This window comes from Alligator sinensis, unplaced genomic scaffold (assembly GCF_000455745.1).
Source record: "Alligator sinensis unplaced genomic scaffold, ASM45574v1 scaffold781_1, whole genome shotgun sequence".
Taxonomy (NCBI): domain Eukaryota; kingdom Metazoa; phylum Chordata; order Crocodylia; family Alligatoridae; genus Alligator; species Alligator sinensis.
Genome location: NW_005841845.1, coordinates 180,322 through 199,019, shown reverse-complemented (window position 1 = coordinate 199,019; position 18,698 = coordinate 180,322). Strand labels below are relative to the sequence as shown.

Genomic DNA, 18,698 nt, shown 5'->3' with positions numbered 1-18,698 from the left:
GAGTTTCCTGTTCTCTAGGCAATTGGCTCTACCAAGCCTGGGGAGCCTCATAGGGTCTGTCACCCCCCCTGGCATCCAGCCCCAGGCTGCTTGCCTCTCTGGTAACCTGGAGCACTCTCCCAGTTCACCTGCCATGCCTTGATGTTATGAATTATAAGTGCAGGAGCCTGCCCTTGACTAACTAGGATGCCAGCCTGAATTCCCTTCACTGCAGTGAAGATCTTTGTGTATCCTTCTCTTTTTTTCAAGTTCAGATGGGGAAACCCTGTAGATGCTTGCACAGCCAGTTGTGGGTTGCAGACATCCATTCAACCCTCCTACAATACCCACCACCTCCCTCACCAAGCAACCGCTAGAGCCATGCCTCTGCTCTTATAGCATCCTCGGGCTTCACCACAACCCCCAGAGTTTGCAGGCTCCTTTGGGCCCTTCGGATAAGCCTCTGAGTGCTTGGTCCCTTTCCGAGCCCTCGGGGCTCACAGCCCCTTCTGAAAGCCCTCTGGGCTTCTGCACCCCTCTGCACAGCCCTCTGCCTTGGTTATGGCCCTGCAGAGTTCAGACCACTCTCCCTCACTTTTGGTAGTCTTCAGCGGTCCAATCGACAAAACCACAGCACCTTCCCGAGGTGCTCGCCGTGGCCTCCTTCCATCCTTTCAGCCGCTCCCATGCTTTGCAGCTTTTCCAGCAGCAGCATAAATAGAGCATGCAACACAAAGCACTTATCTTCAGTGTCAAACTCCCTGCAGTTTTTACTCCACTCCAGGTTCTGGGGAACTCCTCTTTTGGAGTCAGTCTGAGGCCCGCTCTGTGGGTTTGGACTTATAAAGTGGTTCCTATAGTGTCCAGGGGCCTAATAAGAGATCTTGAAGTCAGGTAAGGGCTCTTATGGGCCTCTGGAGCCCAGCAGCAGCTTCCATAGAGCACTGGACCTCCCTGTATCCTTGATATGCAACCAGACTCCTCCTAAAGGAGCTGGGTCTCTCTCTCGAGTTTTCCTCTCCTGAGTAACAGACTAGGGGGCATGCTACCATGCCCAAACAGCTAGGCTAAAGAATAGGATGGGCCTTTTCAGATTTTATTTGTCTTCCCTGGGGAACAGGATCCAACCATCTGCCCAGGTAGCCTAAATGCTGCATAAGAAAGTTAGTGGTGCAAGTACCACTCACCCATCTGATGGTGAAAATGAAGAGCAGACATGAAACTGGCTAGAAGTGAAGGGACTGATTCTTTACTCCTGCTTGATGCCTGTCCAAACCCATTGATTTATACTCCGTTGCAAAAAGCTAGGGGTGCAAAGTTTAGGCTCATCCCAAAAAGCCAGCCTGATCAGCCCCATATCTGACTGCACATGGAGGGACGTGAGGAAGGCAACAAATGAGATTGGTGGCAGGAAGGTAAAGTAAATCTTTAGTGTCTTGACACCCATCTTGCTGGGGTCATCTGACCCCAGAAGTTTTCCTGCCCAAGTGCCCCGATGATCTGTAAGGTGTCTTCCAGCCCCTAACTATGAAACTCAATGCTAAAATAATATGGGAGAGTGCACCAGGCGGCCAGTAATATAAACTTCATCATCATCATCACCATCTAGATTGGGTATTAGTCACACAGACGAGGAAAACCCTGCTTAACCATCCAAGAAGCAAGAACAGCTCTGAGAAGTGGGATTTGTAGATAAGCTGGTGTTTCTCAAAGGTCAAGGAAGGGCCAGATCCAGACAAGTAAACTAGCCGCCTTCGCAGGCCTTAGGCAGAGTTGAGGCACCTAAGCCACAAAAAAGTGACCCAGAATATGCTGGATCTGTTATTACTATTTACTCTAGCGCTCTCAGCCAGCTGGTAAAGACAAGAGCACATACCACCTAATCCCAAGGAATTGCACGTGGTTAACAAACACAAAACTACCCGGCTTTCTTTTCAGGAACCTGGAAATCTTAGAGCTCTGGAAATACCGTCATAAGCCTGGGCTATGTTAAAGCACAGGCATTTGAAAAAGCCATTGGACAACAAAAAGTAAAGCAAAACCCTTGGGATTCACCAGGCTAACGACATACAATCTTTTGGTTTTGAGCTGTTTTCCACAACGATGCACTAGACTTCAGAGTCATAGGGAAGTGGGGCTGCTAGGGACCTCGCGACGTCATGTAGTCCTGCCTTACCCACTGAATAAGACCCAAGCCAGGTGCTCTGTTAACTAATGGCATCATGGCCTGCTAATAAGAGAGCCAATTTAAATAAATTGTGCATTTAAATTGCAAAAGGGCGGGGAGAGAGTTGCACATATCACATGTCTGGGATCAAATAGGATCATTGGGGCCGAACAATGGCTCCTCTGATCTACAGGACTAAGGAATCTTGCCATACTGATATACATCTGAGCTGGGTTATTTTTCTTTTTTTCTTTTTTAATACAAGTTCACAAATTGTGCATTTCCATTTGAGGGCAACCAAACCAAATCAATAATTGATGCCTGGTCACTTCAAACGCTTCGCTCTCAGGGATGCACTATTCAGCTGCACCATCTAGGCCAGTCAGTCTTACCTCAGTCCTTGGGAAGACCTTTGAGAAAATCATCAAGGAGCACATCAGCTAGGGCCCAGCAGGGCAGGTAATGCTCAGGGGCAACCAGCATGGGTTCATTGAAGGCAGGTCCTGCCTGACTAACCTGGTTTCTTTCTATGATCAGATCACAAAGTCCCTGGATGAGGGTGTCGGGGTGGATATCGTCTTCCTGGATTTTAAGGCCTTTGACATGGTTTCCCACCATGTTCTCTTAAAAAAACTAAGCAACTGCAGCACTGATGCCTTCACAGTCAGATGGGTGGCAAACTGGCTAGCTGGTCGCACCCAGAGAGTGGTGGTGGATGAACCTGGAGGGTTTTCAACCTGGAGGCATGTGGGCAGTGGAGTCCCTCAGGGCTTGGTCCTCAGGCCCGCACTGTTCAACACATTCATCAGCGATCTGGATGTGGGTGTGGAAAGCACGCTGTCCAAATTCGCTGACGACACCAAGTTGTGGGGTGAGGTGAGCACGCTGCAGGGGAGGGACAGAATCCAGCTAGACCTGGACATGTTGCAGAGGTGGGATGATGAGAATAGGATGGAGTTCAATGCAGACAAGTGCAAGGTGCTGCATCGGGGGAGAAGGAACCTGCAACACACCTATAGGCTGGGGAACACCCTTCTTGTCAACACGGTGGCAGAAAGGGATCTTGGAGTCATTGTTGACTCCAGGATGAACATGAGCCGCCAATGCAAGGATGCGGTCAGTAAGGCTAACCGCACCTTGTCATGCATCTACAGATGCATCATGAGCAGGTCCAAGGAGGTGATGCTCCCCCTCTATGTGACACTGGTCAGGCCGCAGCTGGAGTAGTGCGTTCAGCACTGGGCCACGCACTTCAGGAGGGATGTGGACAGCATCGAGAGGGTCCAGAGGAGGCCACCCGCATGATCAGGGGGCAGCAGGAGAGGCCCTACGAGGAGAGGCTACAGGACCTGAACCTGTTCAGCCTCCACAAGAGAAGGCTGAGAGGGGATCTGGTGGCCATTTACAAACTCACCAGAGGGGACCAGCGGGAATTGGGGGAAGCTCTGTTCCCCCGGGCAGCACCCGGGGTTACTTGGAATAACGACCACAAATTGTTAGAGAGCAGGTTCAGGCTGGACATCAGGAGACATTACTTTACAGTTAGGGCTGCCAGGCTCTGCAATGGGCTCCCAAGGGAGGTGGTGCTCTCCCTTACCTGGGCGGTCTTCAAGAGGAGGTTGGACAGACATTTGGCTGGGGTGATATGACCCCGGCACCCATTTCTGCCCAGGACAGGCGGTTGGACCTGATGATTTGTTTAGGTCCCTTCCGACACTAAGCACTATGATACTATGACATTGCCAAGATATCGCTGTATTTTTGGGAATGCCTGATGACTTGAGAGCACAAAGACACACCAGTCAAATAACAACGGGGCTATTCAATTTGTGATTTTGTGGAAACCACGAAATAGGAGACTGTCTGCTAAATTATTTTTAAAAACTTATAAAAATAAAATGCTAGCTCCCCAGTGGAAGCCAGTGGTCCTCATTGCCACTGCTTGGCCTCAGAGCACACATTGTGGGGGGAAGACGCTGGCTGGCGGGGCCGCACGAAGGGCAGCATATATAAGATGGTGGCCACCCCCTCATCCCTCCTCCCCGCACTGGGGCCTCTGTCAATCAGTGCTCAGGGGCAGGGGCAGCAAAGCACATCTGGGAAATATCTTCAAAATTTGCTGTTTATGCCAAAAATTGTTGCGTCTCACCATGAGTTAAGTAGGTCCCTGCAAATGACACAACAGATAATGCCAGTGAGTGGGCCAGAACGCACGTGCTCCAAGACCAATTACAAAGCACTAAAAACTAATTTGCAACGTGGGAGCAAAGGTCAGAAATCCTCAGATATTTTCTGCCGCCGCACTGATTTTTCCACCAGATACAAATGCCTGCTTCAGGAGAGCGGGTGCATCTCCCAAGGCTCTGTACAGTCGTGCACACACCTTTCATGCGGTCTCATGCTGTCGGGGAACAGAGGCCGAGTCACAGCCTCCTGCCCTGCAGCAAGGGCTTTGTGGGATGCAGCACCTTACACATGAGACCTTACGAGAGCCCTTCCCCTAATACAGGCAGGGCTGGATGCAGACATGGGTCTGGACAGAAAGGGGGCCCAGAAATAGTAATTTTTTTTTCCTGCTGTCTGATTATTATTATCATTATCTCTGGTGAAGGACGGGGATCGATACTAAAAGTTTGCCTGGGGCTGCCAGGTACAGTGCTGACTACAGGCACTGACGTGTCCCCATCCCACTTCAGCACAGCCTGAGCCCTATGAGTGTGTGGGACTACGGTATTGAGCCATGGTCCCGTACAAGGCTAAGTGCCCACATTTACAGTTCAGTAATGTCCATGGGTCTGGGCCTGCCGGCATGTAGTTAAACCAACCACAAGAAGACCACTTTAATTAGGAATATGTGTGTCCGTACAAGGGGGTTTATTAGGGAACACCTAATCCTAGATGATTCAGATTCATTTTCCTGAGTGTCCCACTGGAGACAACCCTTTGGTCATGGAAACGGAGCAGTTTCTGCATCTCCGTTTGCTCAGCAGCCCGTCACAGCCGCAGTCTAACACACGTGTGCTGTGTGCACTAGTGCGTGCCGCTGCAGCCAGGGCAGATGCATTTTGCCGGCATGCTGGTTTTGAAGCCCTTGATGGGGTAATTGTTATATTTTGGCGAGCCCTCTGCTGGAGGCTATCCAAGCAATGAAAATCCCCTAGCACTCCGTAAATGGATCCTTTTCAGCGAACCCACGCATATGTCACCGTTTAAAACCTGAAAGGGTTTTCGGTTTTTTTCTTCCTTTTAACGACAGCTACAAGTATTGAGAGCTGCATAAGACGTGCAGACGCATGTAGGAGTGAGCTGACAGATTATAATTATCAATAGAGCAGGGGGGGAAAACAAAAATTAATTTTTGAGGCAAAACATATCATTTGCCTTTAAACTCTGGTGGCGCTTCCATTAGTAATGCAATTCGCTGCCCTGGAATTCAGGTTTGAGTCGTTTGAATTTGCAGCATCTTTTTTTAAAGGGATGTTGGCCTACCTGGGAGCACAGAAAGGATTTTTAGCAATGAATATAGCTTTGCACTGTTTGAATGCAAAAAAGGTAGAGGGTAAAAGCACATCCACAGGCGACCGCTGTGAGGCTTAATTTCTATGTTAGCCCATGATAGAGCAACGTACCATGATACCAGCCTCAGTGGCTATAATATTTGGCATGCCCGGAGTATGCAACAGTATTTGAAATTCACTCTGGTGCCATCTCTTGATAGATAATGAAAACTGCATCCAAGAGCATTTCCATCTGGTGGAGGTAAAATTCACAAAGAGAGTCGTGATGTGATAATGAGTTTTGAGGTAGCCTCTTTTTTTTTCTTATTCACTTTGTTTTCTCCTTTACACATACATTATTGATGCAAGTCTTTTTTTTTTTTTTTTAGAGCAGTATGCAGAAGAGGAAGAAGGCAATGCACTGTTTATTGAGCTGTGTCTGCAAGATGCAGGATGTGCTGCCAGTGGCGCTCACTTTCTGGTTGCTTTTCAGCACCTCGGCTCCTTCCTTCCAGTCTGTTCCCTACCTTTTTTTGCAGCAGTGACATGAGCTGTTGGCGTGACAAGGAGCCCCAAGAGGTGAAGAGTCTGCATGTGTCCTCTGCGAGCAAGAGAGCCAGCTCCACCTGCCCGTGTCTGCTGGAGCTCTGCAAGGAAGCCCATCTTTGAAGCCACAAGGCAGACACATTTCCTATGAACCAGGCACCAAAGGGAAAAAAAGGGGGGAGATAGAAGGCCGCTCCCGGTGTCTGCAGCAGTTAGTAAGCACTGCTAAGATGCAAAGCTGAAGTCTGAATTGCTTCCCCACTAGCAGCTATTGAAGAATGTGTATTTTATTAACGTGCTTCTGGCCTTTGGAGACATTTAATTAAGCTCCATTTACTAAGTGGCTCACACGTCTGCCTTCTAATACAGGGAAACCTTTGGTGTGCATGTCATGCTGGCAGCACAAATCGGGTAGCAGGGCTTGAAGATGACCTGTCTGCTTCCCCCAGCAGCAACTCCACCGGAGCATTTCAAATCCATCTCAGGGCTGGCGAGACAAAAAAAATGGGATCTAGAAGACAGCTTCCTCGATGCCCATTTCTACACTGACTCCCAATTTGATCGTACAATTTATTACTGATGCTGGGAACCGCCGGCATGGATTCCAGTCCATGGCCTTCCTCCAGCTACTGCCGGATGGATGCCAAGTTTGGTGGGTGAACGGGCATTTGCTTTGGTTATCCCATTAATAAGGTTCTCCCAGAGGTTTTGTATCTCCGTCACTCCCTACCGGTCTTTAAAAAGGCATTTAAAATTGTCTAATTGGGTGCATGCTCTGGTGCTCAAGGAGCCCTTTGCAATGGCTTACACCTTACGGCATTCTCGGTGTGTGCCAATCCATAACTTATCGTACTTTCAAAACTTTGCAGGAAACCCTACATGCTGGCATCAGCATCTGGCAATCAGATGGCTCATTCTTCCTTGTGGCTAGGCTGCGGTCTCCCTACGAGCCCTGTGTGTTGTGCAGTAGGTAGTAGCACTGCCCTAGGAGCAGCACGGAGAAGAACAATTGCCCTGGGGAGGGATGCCTTGCTGCTGGCCTAGATCAGGAATAAAGTAGAAGACCTTGTATACCTGCTTGTGGATGATGCCTGGAGGAAGGAAGCAAAGTCTCCACCTGCTTCTCACCTGTCCCTGCCCACCTGTCCCATAGGGGACTTCTAGGCACAAAATGCGCTCTTTATTCTTACTCCTATACATGCAGATCCACAACCTGGCTACCCCATGTACAGGGGCAGGAAGAAAAGCTAGGTGTCTTTGGGTCCACATTAGGATTGCCCAATAAGCGACACACATTTTTATTGCAAGGTAATAAGAAACCCCATTAAAGGAACAATATTATGCTGCAATCTCAGACACGTAGGAAATAGGAAATCCCAGACTCAGGGTTGCCTGGGCCATCTTCATTCAGCCCGTTGTGCATATATATAGCGACACAGTGTTTAATCACATGGCCACACGCTATTTCTTTAACACAACCCTGGCCTTATTCAGAGAAGAAAACAGGCAGTGCCCAGAGCAGAGCAGCTCTTTGGTATTGCGTTTCGTGCTCATGTTCAATGCGGGGTACCGCCTGCCTTATTTACTGCGCACTATTCAAACCCTGCTCTGAAGATGAAATGATTCCTTCTTGCCTGGGCTTTCGATGGTTTTCAGTACGGTAGCTGAGTTCTTCACAAATGGTAATAGATCTATTTTCACAACTTTCTCATGACATTATCCCCATTTTACAGGTGGAGAGGTGAGTCACGGAGACTAGTGAATGTGGGTGCCCCATTTGAGAGGGCCCAATCTCAGAGTACCTAAACCGATAGAGCACTTTCTGCCCCTGGCGCACAGCTCCCATTAACTTCAGTTGTAGTCGCGTGGGAATCATCGGTTTTACAAAACAGACCCCGGGGCTGGGTGGCCAAGAACAAGGAGCGCCCCGGCCATGACTACCTGTAAAGCCTGGAGTCAGTGGCTTGCCCAGCATCCGTGGTCACATCCCTGGACTCGGCAGAGGAAGTGGAGATAGACCACGCATCTCGACTCAGACACCTTATCCCTTCTCTTCTTTGTGATCCCCTGCCCCACTATCACAGCCCTTCCAACTTCTGCAAGCAATGAAGCCGACAATGTCCCCCTTCACTGCACACCCCCAGCACATCCCCAGAGCAGGTCCACTCTTTTCCTTGAAGGAAGCAGGTGGAGAAATACGGTAGGTGAGACCAAAGCTAAGAACAGACCATATGCACCAGGGAATGGAGGCAAGGTTGCACAGGTAGACTAGGTCTGGCTTTTCCTTGCTTTTCAGCACTCCACTTTGCAAACTTAGCGGCCTTTAATCTTTGGGTGGGTGCATGGATTTTCCTGGGTTTTTTTTTAAATAAGCAAACTTCCCCATCCCTCCCCCCTCCCCCAGCTTTCCATCAGGTGACCCACATGGCTCATGGGCCAGGTTTAAACCATCCACCTCCGTGGAGGATTTCAGCCCTAGCGATCAGTTTGGCAAAGTCAGAAGCAGCTGAACACTGGGTCTTATGGGAAGTGTCAGGCAGGCTTAATCGTAAGCACTGCTACCTGCCCTGCATATAATACCACCGAAGATGCAGCTGGAGCCCCGCCACGGAGCTCAGCTGTGGCTGAATTTGATGCTTATTGCAGGGCTGAGAGGAGAGTCGTCACATAATGAAAGGCAGATGCGTGCTCTGCCCTTCATTAACAGCCAGGTCCCTGGAAGCCTTTCTGGACAGCGCTTTCCAGGTCTGGGCTCACTTTGCTGGATCTGAAGGAGGACATTTGGGCTGCAGGGCAGGCTTTGTCTTGGCCCGCATCTCTGTGTCGCTCACCTGCAACGCTGTCTCCTCGAACGGCTCGATCAGAAAAACGACTTGTAAGGCTGAGGTCTCGGTGGCTTCATTAGAGATTCCCAGGACTCATCTATTCTGCCTCTGTAATGTGCCCGGTGGTTCTAGCAATGCTTTTAATTCATTAGCACGCTTATGAGGATGTTATAACCTCTTCCCTCTCTTGGATCATCTAAAGGCGTGCTTGCAGATCTCACCAGGGAAGCTCTGCCCTTTCTGCCCTTAGGAAAACAACCACTTGTCATGCAAACGATCTTGCAGGTTGGCTGCTGTTTAAGGATTTTTTAGGGGCGTTTGCTTAGAGATCACAGGGTGGCAGTGGGGAAAGAGGTTTCAGAGAGGAGGATGGCAGATCAAGTCCAGAGCTGGGAGGACCCACTGAGATTGAAGGACACGTTTCTAAGGAGCAGGGAGAAGAAGTAGGATGGTGGGTGTTGGCAAGGCAATGTTGTATGGAGTTTGGTTGGAAATCTTTGTGGTGGCCAGGGAGGAAAGACACTTGGGTGCAAAGAAATGGACTTCCTCTCACCCCACCCTCTCCTTCCACACCCCACCCCGCTGGAGAGGAGATGGGTTTCTATAGTGCACCGAGCACGTAACAGGGATCCATTCCTAGCCATCGATTCCTGGGGTCTGTTCCTGTTCCTCACTTGCACTATAGCACCGGGCAAGTCATTTCTCCTTTCCGTGCCTTTGTTTTCCCTCCTGCCATTTGATGATGATGACACAGGACCTCGAGCTGTGAGATCTTCCCATCAAACAAGCCCTATCATAGTATCATAGTACTTAGGGTCAGAAGGGAACTAAACAGATCATCAGGTCCGACCCCCTGCCCCGGGCAGGAACGAGTGCTGGGGTTAAAACCCCCAGCCAAATATCTGTCTAGCCTATGGGCACTCCTGAAACTGCAAAATCACAGAACCTGCCTGCTTCAGAAATGCCCTCGGACATACATCATCCCACGTCTGATAGCTGGGCCAAAGCATCCTATTCGTTTTCTATAGTACGTTTAACGAGTCTGCACCCTCGTTTTCGTGAGTCTAGAGAATCCGTCAACGTTTTACTGTTCTTTCATCATCTGTAAGCAAAACTTGCCCTGCTTCATGCTGATAACTGTGCTATATAATTAGCCCTGATCAGACAAATGTTTGATACTGTTTTACATATTCAAATCCATTTCTATTGTCATTTCTTTTCCAACCCAGACATGAAGCTTCAGAACTGGTTTTCAGGTAGTTCAGGGGCCCGCTATTCATATGGGTTCACAGTTAGCAAGAAAGCATCAACGAAATATATAATATAATATAATATAATATAATATAATATAAGTGTTGTCCTACATTATGTTACATTAAGTTACACTAAATTACATTGTGTGTATAGGGTATGATCAACTGTATAGTATAGTATAGTATAGCATAGTATATGTGTTGTCCTACGTTATGTTACATTATGTGTGTAGGGTGTGTGTGACATTATGTGTGTTACATTATGTGTGACAAAGCCAGGAATACAAATAATAAAGCCTTTTTTTTTGTCTGCCTACTGGAAGACTCTGACATTTACTGAGACATCAGGAATTAACAGCATGAATCATTTAAGATCTGTTCCCTAAGCATATATTGTCTTTGGGGTGAAAATTAACCACATTGCAGTTGCCCAAACAAACAGATACCCCTCCCCAATTTTGGGGCAACAAAAAAGTCGAGACTGTGCAAAATTATTGCATGTGTGTTTATATCTCCCTTCTGGCGAACCTGTCTCTATAGAGGGGGACAGGGATAGTTGGTGAGATTATAATGATTCTCTTATCACCAACAGTAACATTATTATTATGGAAAAAATATCCTTATGTTGAAGTACCCAAGTGCAGCTACTGTAAAACACTCTGCTGCCAGGTGGTAATTAGGTTCGGTAATAGTCTTGGGTACCCAGACCCCAAGGCAGTGGCCACTGGGAGTCTGGAAGAAATCATACATTCATTTTCAAGAGAAGAGAGGAGGAAGGTACTAGCTGCTTTTCATCTCTGCCTCTCTGCAGAGCCACAGCACTAAGAGCTGCATAGCTGATGATGATCTGCCTTCTGCCAGACCAAAGCTGTCGTGTCAAGGTCGTCAGCAGGGAAAGGCAGAGGGCCCCAAAGGAAGATGTTTAAATGGTTACTGCAACAGACCTGGTCACTTCTGATCGTGTACATAAGCTTCTACCACAATGCTAGCATATTTGAGAGCCCGTGTTTGCAAAAGCAGCAACGAAAGCTGGTCCTGGCCTAGACTGAAATCTGCTATGCTAATACTTTGCCATTAGAGCAGGTCCAAAATGTTCTGCTGGAATGTCCTTTTTCTGCCAGAAAATGTCAATTCACTGCAAACCCACATGTTTCCACACATATTTTGTGTAGGGAATGGGGAGGGAAAAAATCAAAACTAAATGTTTCAAGAAGGTCAAACTATTCTGTATTGGAAGGGAATGCGCTTGACTTTCTCTTCTGAAATGGCTTCTCCTTTCAAAATGTATTTGTGCCACAACATCAAATATTATGGCTGACCCCAAGCCTTGTCTTTTTTTGAGCGCTTTGTTCCAGAGAAGATTTTGTCATTCGCTGTTCTGAATCGGAGCAAAACCCCCGCTGAAATCACAGAGCCTCCTGCGAAATGGGAATTGCGTTTCCTCTACAGCTCTGCGTAGGCCCGTAGGGACACAAGACTGGAAGGGACCTTTTGGGCTGCGAGTCCAGTCTCTTGTGTTTGCAGGCAGTCGGTGACCAAAGGAATCCCTCAAATCCCCACTTCAAACCCTCATCCATAACTATGAGAAAAAATATCCCAAAACATCCTATAACGTGCCACAGTGCAAACCAGAGCACTGCCAATGCCCTGTCATTGCAACAGAGGAGTTGGTTCATATCTGCTCAGAAGATCCTAGGAAAACTGCCATGCCCCTTGCTACAGAAGAAAGCAAAGACCCTCCCCCTGCCCCCAAAGTACTTGATTTCATAGACTTTCATAGACATCAGGGCTGGAAGGGACCTCGGAAGATCATCGAGTCCAGCCCCCTGCCCCTAGCAATTGCCAATTCCACCTACTTGCCAATTTAACCTACTTGTCTCTGTATACATTGCTTTTGCAGGTTCACAGCACTTTATCCACTATCATTTCAGCATGAATTGGGGCCGTGTAAGGTTGAAGGTCCCTGACCGAGGCTACACAGCCACAGCAATGCAACTGGGATGAAAACCTGGGGACTCCGGGCTCTCTGCTCCTCCCCTCTCCAGCCCATACTGCCTTTGTGGTCATACTTCATTTCTGGACAGACATGCTTTTTGCCCCAAGGACAGGTGTTACAACTGGTCTCAGGCCCACACACGCTTACCCGCGTGCTTAACTCCGCACGCATTGGACTGTGCATGGCCGTACTGCTAGACTTGTGTCTTAGCAAAGAGGCTAAGGACCAAGTGGGCCTGGTGTCTGAGTTGCTCTCACACTGAGTAATGTTTCCTTTACCCAGGCTGAGACTTCCCATGGGCTGGTATGTGCAATTTATTCCCTGGCTGCTAGCAACTTCCCTGGTTCCAGGATAAATGGAGGACTACAATCTTCAAGGCTGCCAAGCCAACATTTTTACTAAGCACTTCACCTTCCGAATGAAAAGCTTTTTTTAAAAGAAAAAAAGACAGTGGGGCTGATCCTCTTTTCATTTACACTAGCACAAATTAGGACCAAACCCACTGAAGACAATGGAGTTAGACTGTGTATACTTATCACGAAAGAAGCAGCAGATATCCTCTCTCCAGATCCCCTTGAATTATTTCTAGCCATAAACCAGGTTATTTTTCTGATTATAAGTGATTTTCTGAAAATGGAGGTGCAGTGCAATAAGAAACAGTTAGCCTAACACTTTTCCTATAGTCACAATGAACAATATCGACAAAAAAAGCAAGAAAAATTGTGTTGTGACCTACCGTGTGTTGGGAATGGGTGCCAGCGGTCTCTCCACTATGCTGCTCAGCCTGTAGTAATCCAAGAAGGTCCGGGCCACATTCCTCCCTAGCTTCATATCTGTGAGTTTTTAATTAAGGAGCATCTTTGAAGAGGATTAAAAGAGACCCCCCCCCCAACCCCAAAACTAAAACAACAAGCAGAGTGTAAAGGTAAATTACTGCTATTTGATGCTTGAGCAAGTTTTACATTAACCATCCCACAGTGCTGAAAGCTTCAGGGCAGGCTCAATGAAATAACTTATGTCAGCAGCTAAAGCGAGTGTCATCTGCTTTGCTTCTTGTTTTCATAGGCAGAAAATATGCTACATGAAATCATAGAGGGGAAGGAACAACCCGTCTTCATCAGGGAGCTCGTGAATGCTGGGAGCTCAACCCGCTGGACAAAAGGGGGCTTCTATTTTACGTGGGGGAAGAAGAAATCCCCAATGAGTATGATCCCCACAATGCAATATGGGGGAAGAATAAATCCCCAATGAGTATGATCCCCACAATGCAATATGGGGAAGAATAAATCCCTAATGAGTATGATCCCCACAATGCACAATAGCCTTCTTCGCCTGAGCCTCCTCCTGCATGCAAATAGGCAGCATCTTAGCACTGTTGTGCTGGTCTCCAGAGGCAGAGGCCAAGACCATCCCAGTACAGCTCCAGACAGTTCAGCATCCAACATGAAAGTTGGGTCTACAGCCCATAACCCTCTGAATCCTTGGCTTAGATGCAGGGGTGGGCAAAATGCGGGCCAGATGCAGCCCTCCAGGCCATTCAATCCAGCCCGTGGGGTAGAAAAAATTAAGAAAATTAATATAAATTAATATATTAATGGCCTGTCATGCGGCCCTAGATGGCTTGCCAAAACTCAGTAAGCGGCCCTCTGCCCAAAATAATTGCCCACCCCTGGTTAGAGTAATACTGCAAGACATCCACCTGCCTTGGTTCTACATTGTAATTTGTGTCCTGAGACTTGGATTTTCAAAATGAATTGGAATATACACTGTAGGAGAACCAGATTTGACCCGGCTGAGGAGGAAGGGCAGGGACAACACAAGCCACTGTCCCCGCTACATCTTTTCTTTAACCCAATGCCAGCCCTGTTACTCAGTATTAGGAAGGTGCTGCACTAAAAGTGTGAGAATACACGTGACAGAAGGATCACGATAAAATTAAACTTGGTGGAACAATTGGCCACAGTAAAACTAAAACGTGTCAGAGATGGTCTGCCTTGCCACAATAAATCGAAACCTACCACGATAAAAAGGTCAATGGGTATTTGCACGCGCAACTAAACCAGTGAAACATCGTGTACAAGCGCCCTAAGAAGGGCTGCCTTCTTGCTGAGATGTTGATGAAAGGCCACTTTGTCGTGACGACCTAGGAATATGTTAAATAATCCACAGTCATTCTCACAAGACACTGGGAACCACCCCAGTGGCCTGGACAACACGGCCGCTGGAAGAAAATCGCTCCTTTGGCAGACAAGGTTATTTGGGTGAACCTGATCTCTTTTATTAGACCAACTTAAATAGTTGGAAAACAATTTTTAAGCACGCTTTCAGGTTCAAAAACTGATGTCCTTAGACCAACATGGCTACAACCTACACCCCTGTAATCATTCCTTTGTGCACTTGATCACCCTCTATACAGGGATGAATTTTACTTGGAAGAAATAAAAGTTTCCATCACCTTTGGCCAAAGTGGGGCAATGTTTTCTTGTCTTTGTCTTTTTTTTGGAGGATGCAATGATTGCTATGCTTGTCTACACACTTTCTGTTCTGCCGGTATCAAACAACCACTTGGGGATACCTGGATAATCAAAACCAAATAAAGATCAAAATTCTACTCTGTCGCATTTCCAGGATGTTCAAGGACAATAACTATGATGTTGTGGCAGCTTGCCAGTATATGAGTCAGGTCCCAGGTACATCATCTGGTAACTCTAAATTGACCACAGCTTTCCACCACATTCCCTGCCCTGTGCCGTTTCCCCCATCAATTTAGAAGATGAATCTATTTCTGTTTAATTTGTAACAGCAATATCAATAATTATCTGCTGGTGCTTCCATTAGAGGGAAATTCCAGAATTGCAACATGTCAGGGGTTTCCAGGCAGTATGTATAAAGATGCCAGCTTCTAAATGAAGCTTTTATTATCCACCTACTCACATTAGACACATCAAAACAAATGAGTTTTTGACATCAGGTTGAGGCAGCACCATGGAGAGAACTCTGTTCATTACTTTTTGTTTCTTTTTTAAAAAAAAAGGGAACAGGCAAGCATGAAGTAGTAATTTTTTTTTAATTTTATTTTTTATTTTCTTAGCTCTGTGCATGCAAGCTGGAAAATGTTGTGAAAAGAGATGAGCCCAACAGGCTTTGTAAATAAGCTAAGGTCTAGCTGTGGAGGAGGATCCTTGATGACTGCTCAGAACTGCAATTCATCCAGTGCTGAATTGGTCCCTTTGGTATAGCTTTGCCTAGTCAAGAGTTAAGAGGCTCCACCAGTTCTCCTGAAAGCCTATTTCATGGGTCTCCCTGGTTGAATACTAATGCTCATCCTACCATTACGTGTGCTGTTGACATCTCGACTATATTTTATGGATGGTTTGTACGGTTCAGAACAGTCAGAACCATTGGTATAGACAATATAATTAGAGGTGTGTCTATAGCAAAGGGGTGCTATCCTAATGGGTAGTAATCAGCCTATGAAAAAAATTAGCACTAGGTTTAAGGCAGTTGCTGCACTACAAGATAAGTTTCCCGGCAGTCTGGCAGGATATGAGGACTGTGTCCATTGTATGTACATGGACGATGGGAGTATACCAAGTCAGAGGCTGCTTAAAGTTCACCATGGCACTGAGGTTACATCTCTTTGAAAGCCTTTTGTGATTGCTACTGAAGTTTGGGGATGACCGGGGGTATTTCGGATTCTGCAAATGCCGAATGCAAAGTGGCAGCAAAGGTTATGAGTTCAAAGTGCTCTGAGAAAGAGAGAGAAAAGGGACTGGGGCTGTCAAACATTTAAGAGTGAGAAACCAAACGTGGCTTGATCTTGTAGTTTCTTTCATTTACTCAGCACTTTAAAAACACAGGGTGATAATTGGATGTCAAGGACATTTTGTCAGTGCCAATATTTTAAGTTTCTTCTGCTAGCCTTGGCCCCGTTGCCCCTTCTCTTTTTGTTCTTCATGTTGTGCGTGTTGTGGTGGAGGAAGCCTTGGGTACAGAACAGGGGCAGCCTGGGTACCGGTGATGAAGCTCTCCCAGGATGTCCTACCACTGTCCAACCCCGAACTGGAGCATCCCACTAATGTAGCTGGATTATGTCAGGCTCCATGGGCCTCAGTGTTTGCTATGACAGCAGCACAGATTGCCCAAAATTGCAGCAAAGGAAATTGAGGTTGGCGATTATGAAGAACTTTCTCATGATGAGAGTAGTTAAGTATTGGAACAGGCCACCTGAAGAGGTTGCAGAGTCTCTATCCTGGGAGGTTTCTAAGAGCAGGTTGGACAGCATTTGTCTAGGATGGTTTAGACTGGGATGATCCCATCTTGAGCAGGATGTTGGATTAGATCAGTAGTGCTCAACCCCTGGAGGCCAGATCTGGCCCATGGAGCTGGGTCACCTGTCCCGTGAAGCTCTCCTGGGTCCAGAAATTTGGTGATGAGGGAGAAGTGGCAGCAATTGCCACTCCCGTGCTGCCAAATTTCCAGATCCTGGTGAGTCCCACAGGCTGGATGATATGGCCCCTGCATGTTATATCAGGTATGCAGGGCCCAGCAGAGGCAATGCAGGGTCCAATCCCAGCATGCTGGGCTGGATGGAGTCAGGGGGGCCTGACCCCAGTGTACAGGGCAAGGCAGATGTGGCATAGGGCTGATCAGGAAGTGCTGGGCCCAATCCAGGTGAGCAGAGACAGGCAGAGGGCACTCAGGGCCTAACCCAACTCATGGAGTGGCCCTGCACCATTCATCGGGCCCCACTGGACTAGATGATCCCTGAGGTCCCTTCCAGCTCAACTTTTCTGTGCTTCTGGGAGTTCACTGAGAACTGAAGTAAAACTGAGAAAAAAGGTTTGACATAGACCATAAGATGGGGACAACATACAGTCAGTACCAAACTGTGTATATTCAAACCAGAGGATGAGAAATATATGTATGATACTGCCAACACACAGAGGAACCCGGTCCTCTAGTCTGACTGCCTGTCGGAGCACCAAGAGACTGCACTTCCTACCCATGTGTGGCGAGCCCGCCGACAGCAGCCCGACTGCTGGCTCGAGAAGGGCTTTGAGCAATTGGCAGGGTATTCCCACCAATCTGGGAAGGCTGGAGAGGGGCTTGCCCCACCCCTACCTACTCAGGGCAAGGCGAAGAGCCTGGACCTAGGTGAGGACTATGCCCCCCGCTGTCACCCTGATTGGTCCTTCTACAATCTGGGGGTGGAGCCTCCAGAGGGTATAAAAGAGCAATATGCACAGCACACAGGAGGCTGCGACAAGGGATGGAGAGGAGTGTGGGTGAAGAAGAGCTGGTAAGAGCTGGCCAGTGTGCCCTGAAGAGCCCAAAGACCTCTTTGCTGGACGGGAGTGGTGACCGGCCGCATCCCCAGCCCCACTGCTGAGGAGCGTGGCATCGGTGCACAGCTCGATGCATGGGGCAGAACCCTGGGAGCTGCACAAGGCAGCTCAGGTCTCCAACCCCTGGTACGGGGCCAGGCACTCGGTGCACAGAGCAAGACCCTGGGAGCTGCACGAGGTAGCTCAGGTCTCTAATCCACAAGGATTGTGGGTTAGGCTACATGGGGGGCAAGGAGAAAGGGATTTGGTGGTAGGGGTCTGTTACAGACCCCCACATCAAGGGGAAGAAAGGGATTCGGGGCTCCTGAGGCAACTCTCGGAGACCATAAAAGCTAAAGAGGCGGTAGTCATGGGGGACCTAAACTACCCGGACATCTGCTGGGAGTCACAGACAGCAAAGTCCCACCGCTCACGCAGGTTTCTAACCTGTGTACAGGACCTCCACCTGACATAGGAGGTACACGGTCCCACTAGGGGGAATGCCATACTGGATCTGGTATTGGCAACGGGGGATGACATGGTAGGGGACCTACAGATCGGTAGCCATCTGGGGGACAGTGATCACCTAATAATAGAATTCACCATAAGACGTCGAGTGGGTAAGGTAACTAGTAGGGTGAAAGTGCTAGACTTTAGGAAAGCTGATTTCAATGAACTCAGGCGATTAGTCAAGGACGCACTGCAGAGTAGGAGTTTTGAAGTGATGAGAGCCCAAGAAGGGTGGCTGTGCCTTAAGGAAATAATCCTTTGGGCACAAAGGGAGATAATCCTGATGCGAGGAAAAAGAGGGAAAGGGCCAGGAGGCTTCCTTGGCTGACCAGAGAAATCCAGGGCAGCCTAAGGGCCAAAAGGGGAGCACATAAAAAGTGGAAACAGGGAGAGATCACCAAAGATGAATATACCTCCTCTGCTCGTGCTTGTAGAGAGGCAGTTAGACGGGCCAAAGCTACCATGGAGCTGAGGATGGCATCCCAAGTAAAAGGACAACAAGAAATTGTTTTTTAGCTATATAGGGAGTAAAAGGAAGGCCCAGGGAGGAACATGACCCCTGCTAAATGGGCAGAAACAATTGGTGACGGACAGGGGG

General features: G+C 48.0%; 1 protein-coding gene across 1 annotated transcript in view; it reads right to left on the bottom strand.

Annotated features, from left to right (window-relative positions):
- The window catches only part of AGBL4 (ATP/GTP binding protein like 4), a 134,074-nt gene that overhangs the window by 7,838 nt on the left and 107,538 nt on the right, over positions 1 to 18,698 (bottom strand). Inside the window, exon 3 of the mRNA XM_025206986.1 lies at positions 13,000 to 13,096. Coding sequence (XP_025062771.1) covers positions 13,000 to 13,096 — 97 coding nt within the window. The remainder of the gene's footprint in view (positions 1 to 12,999; positions 13,097 to 18,698) is intronic.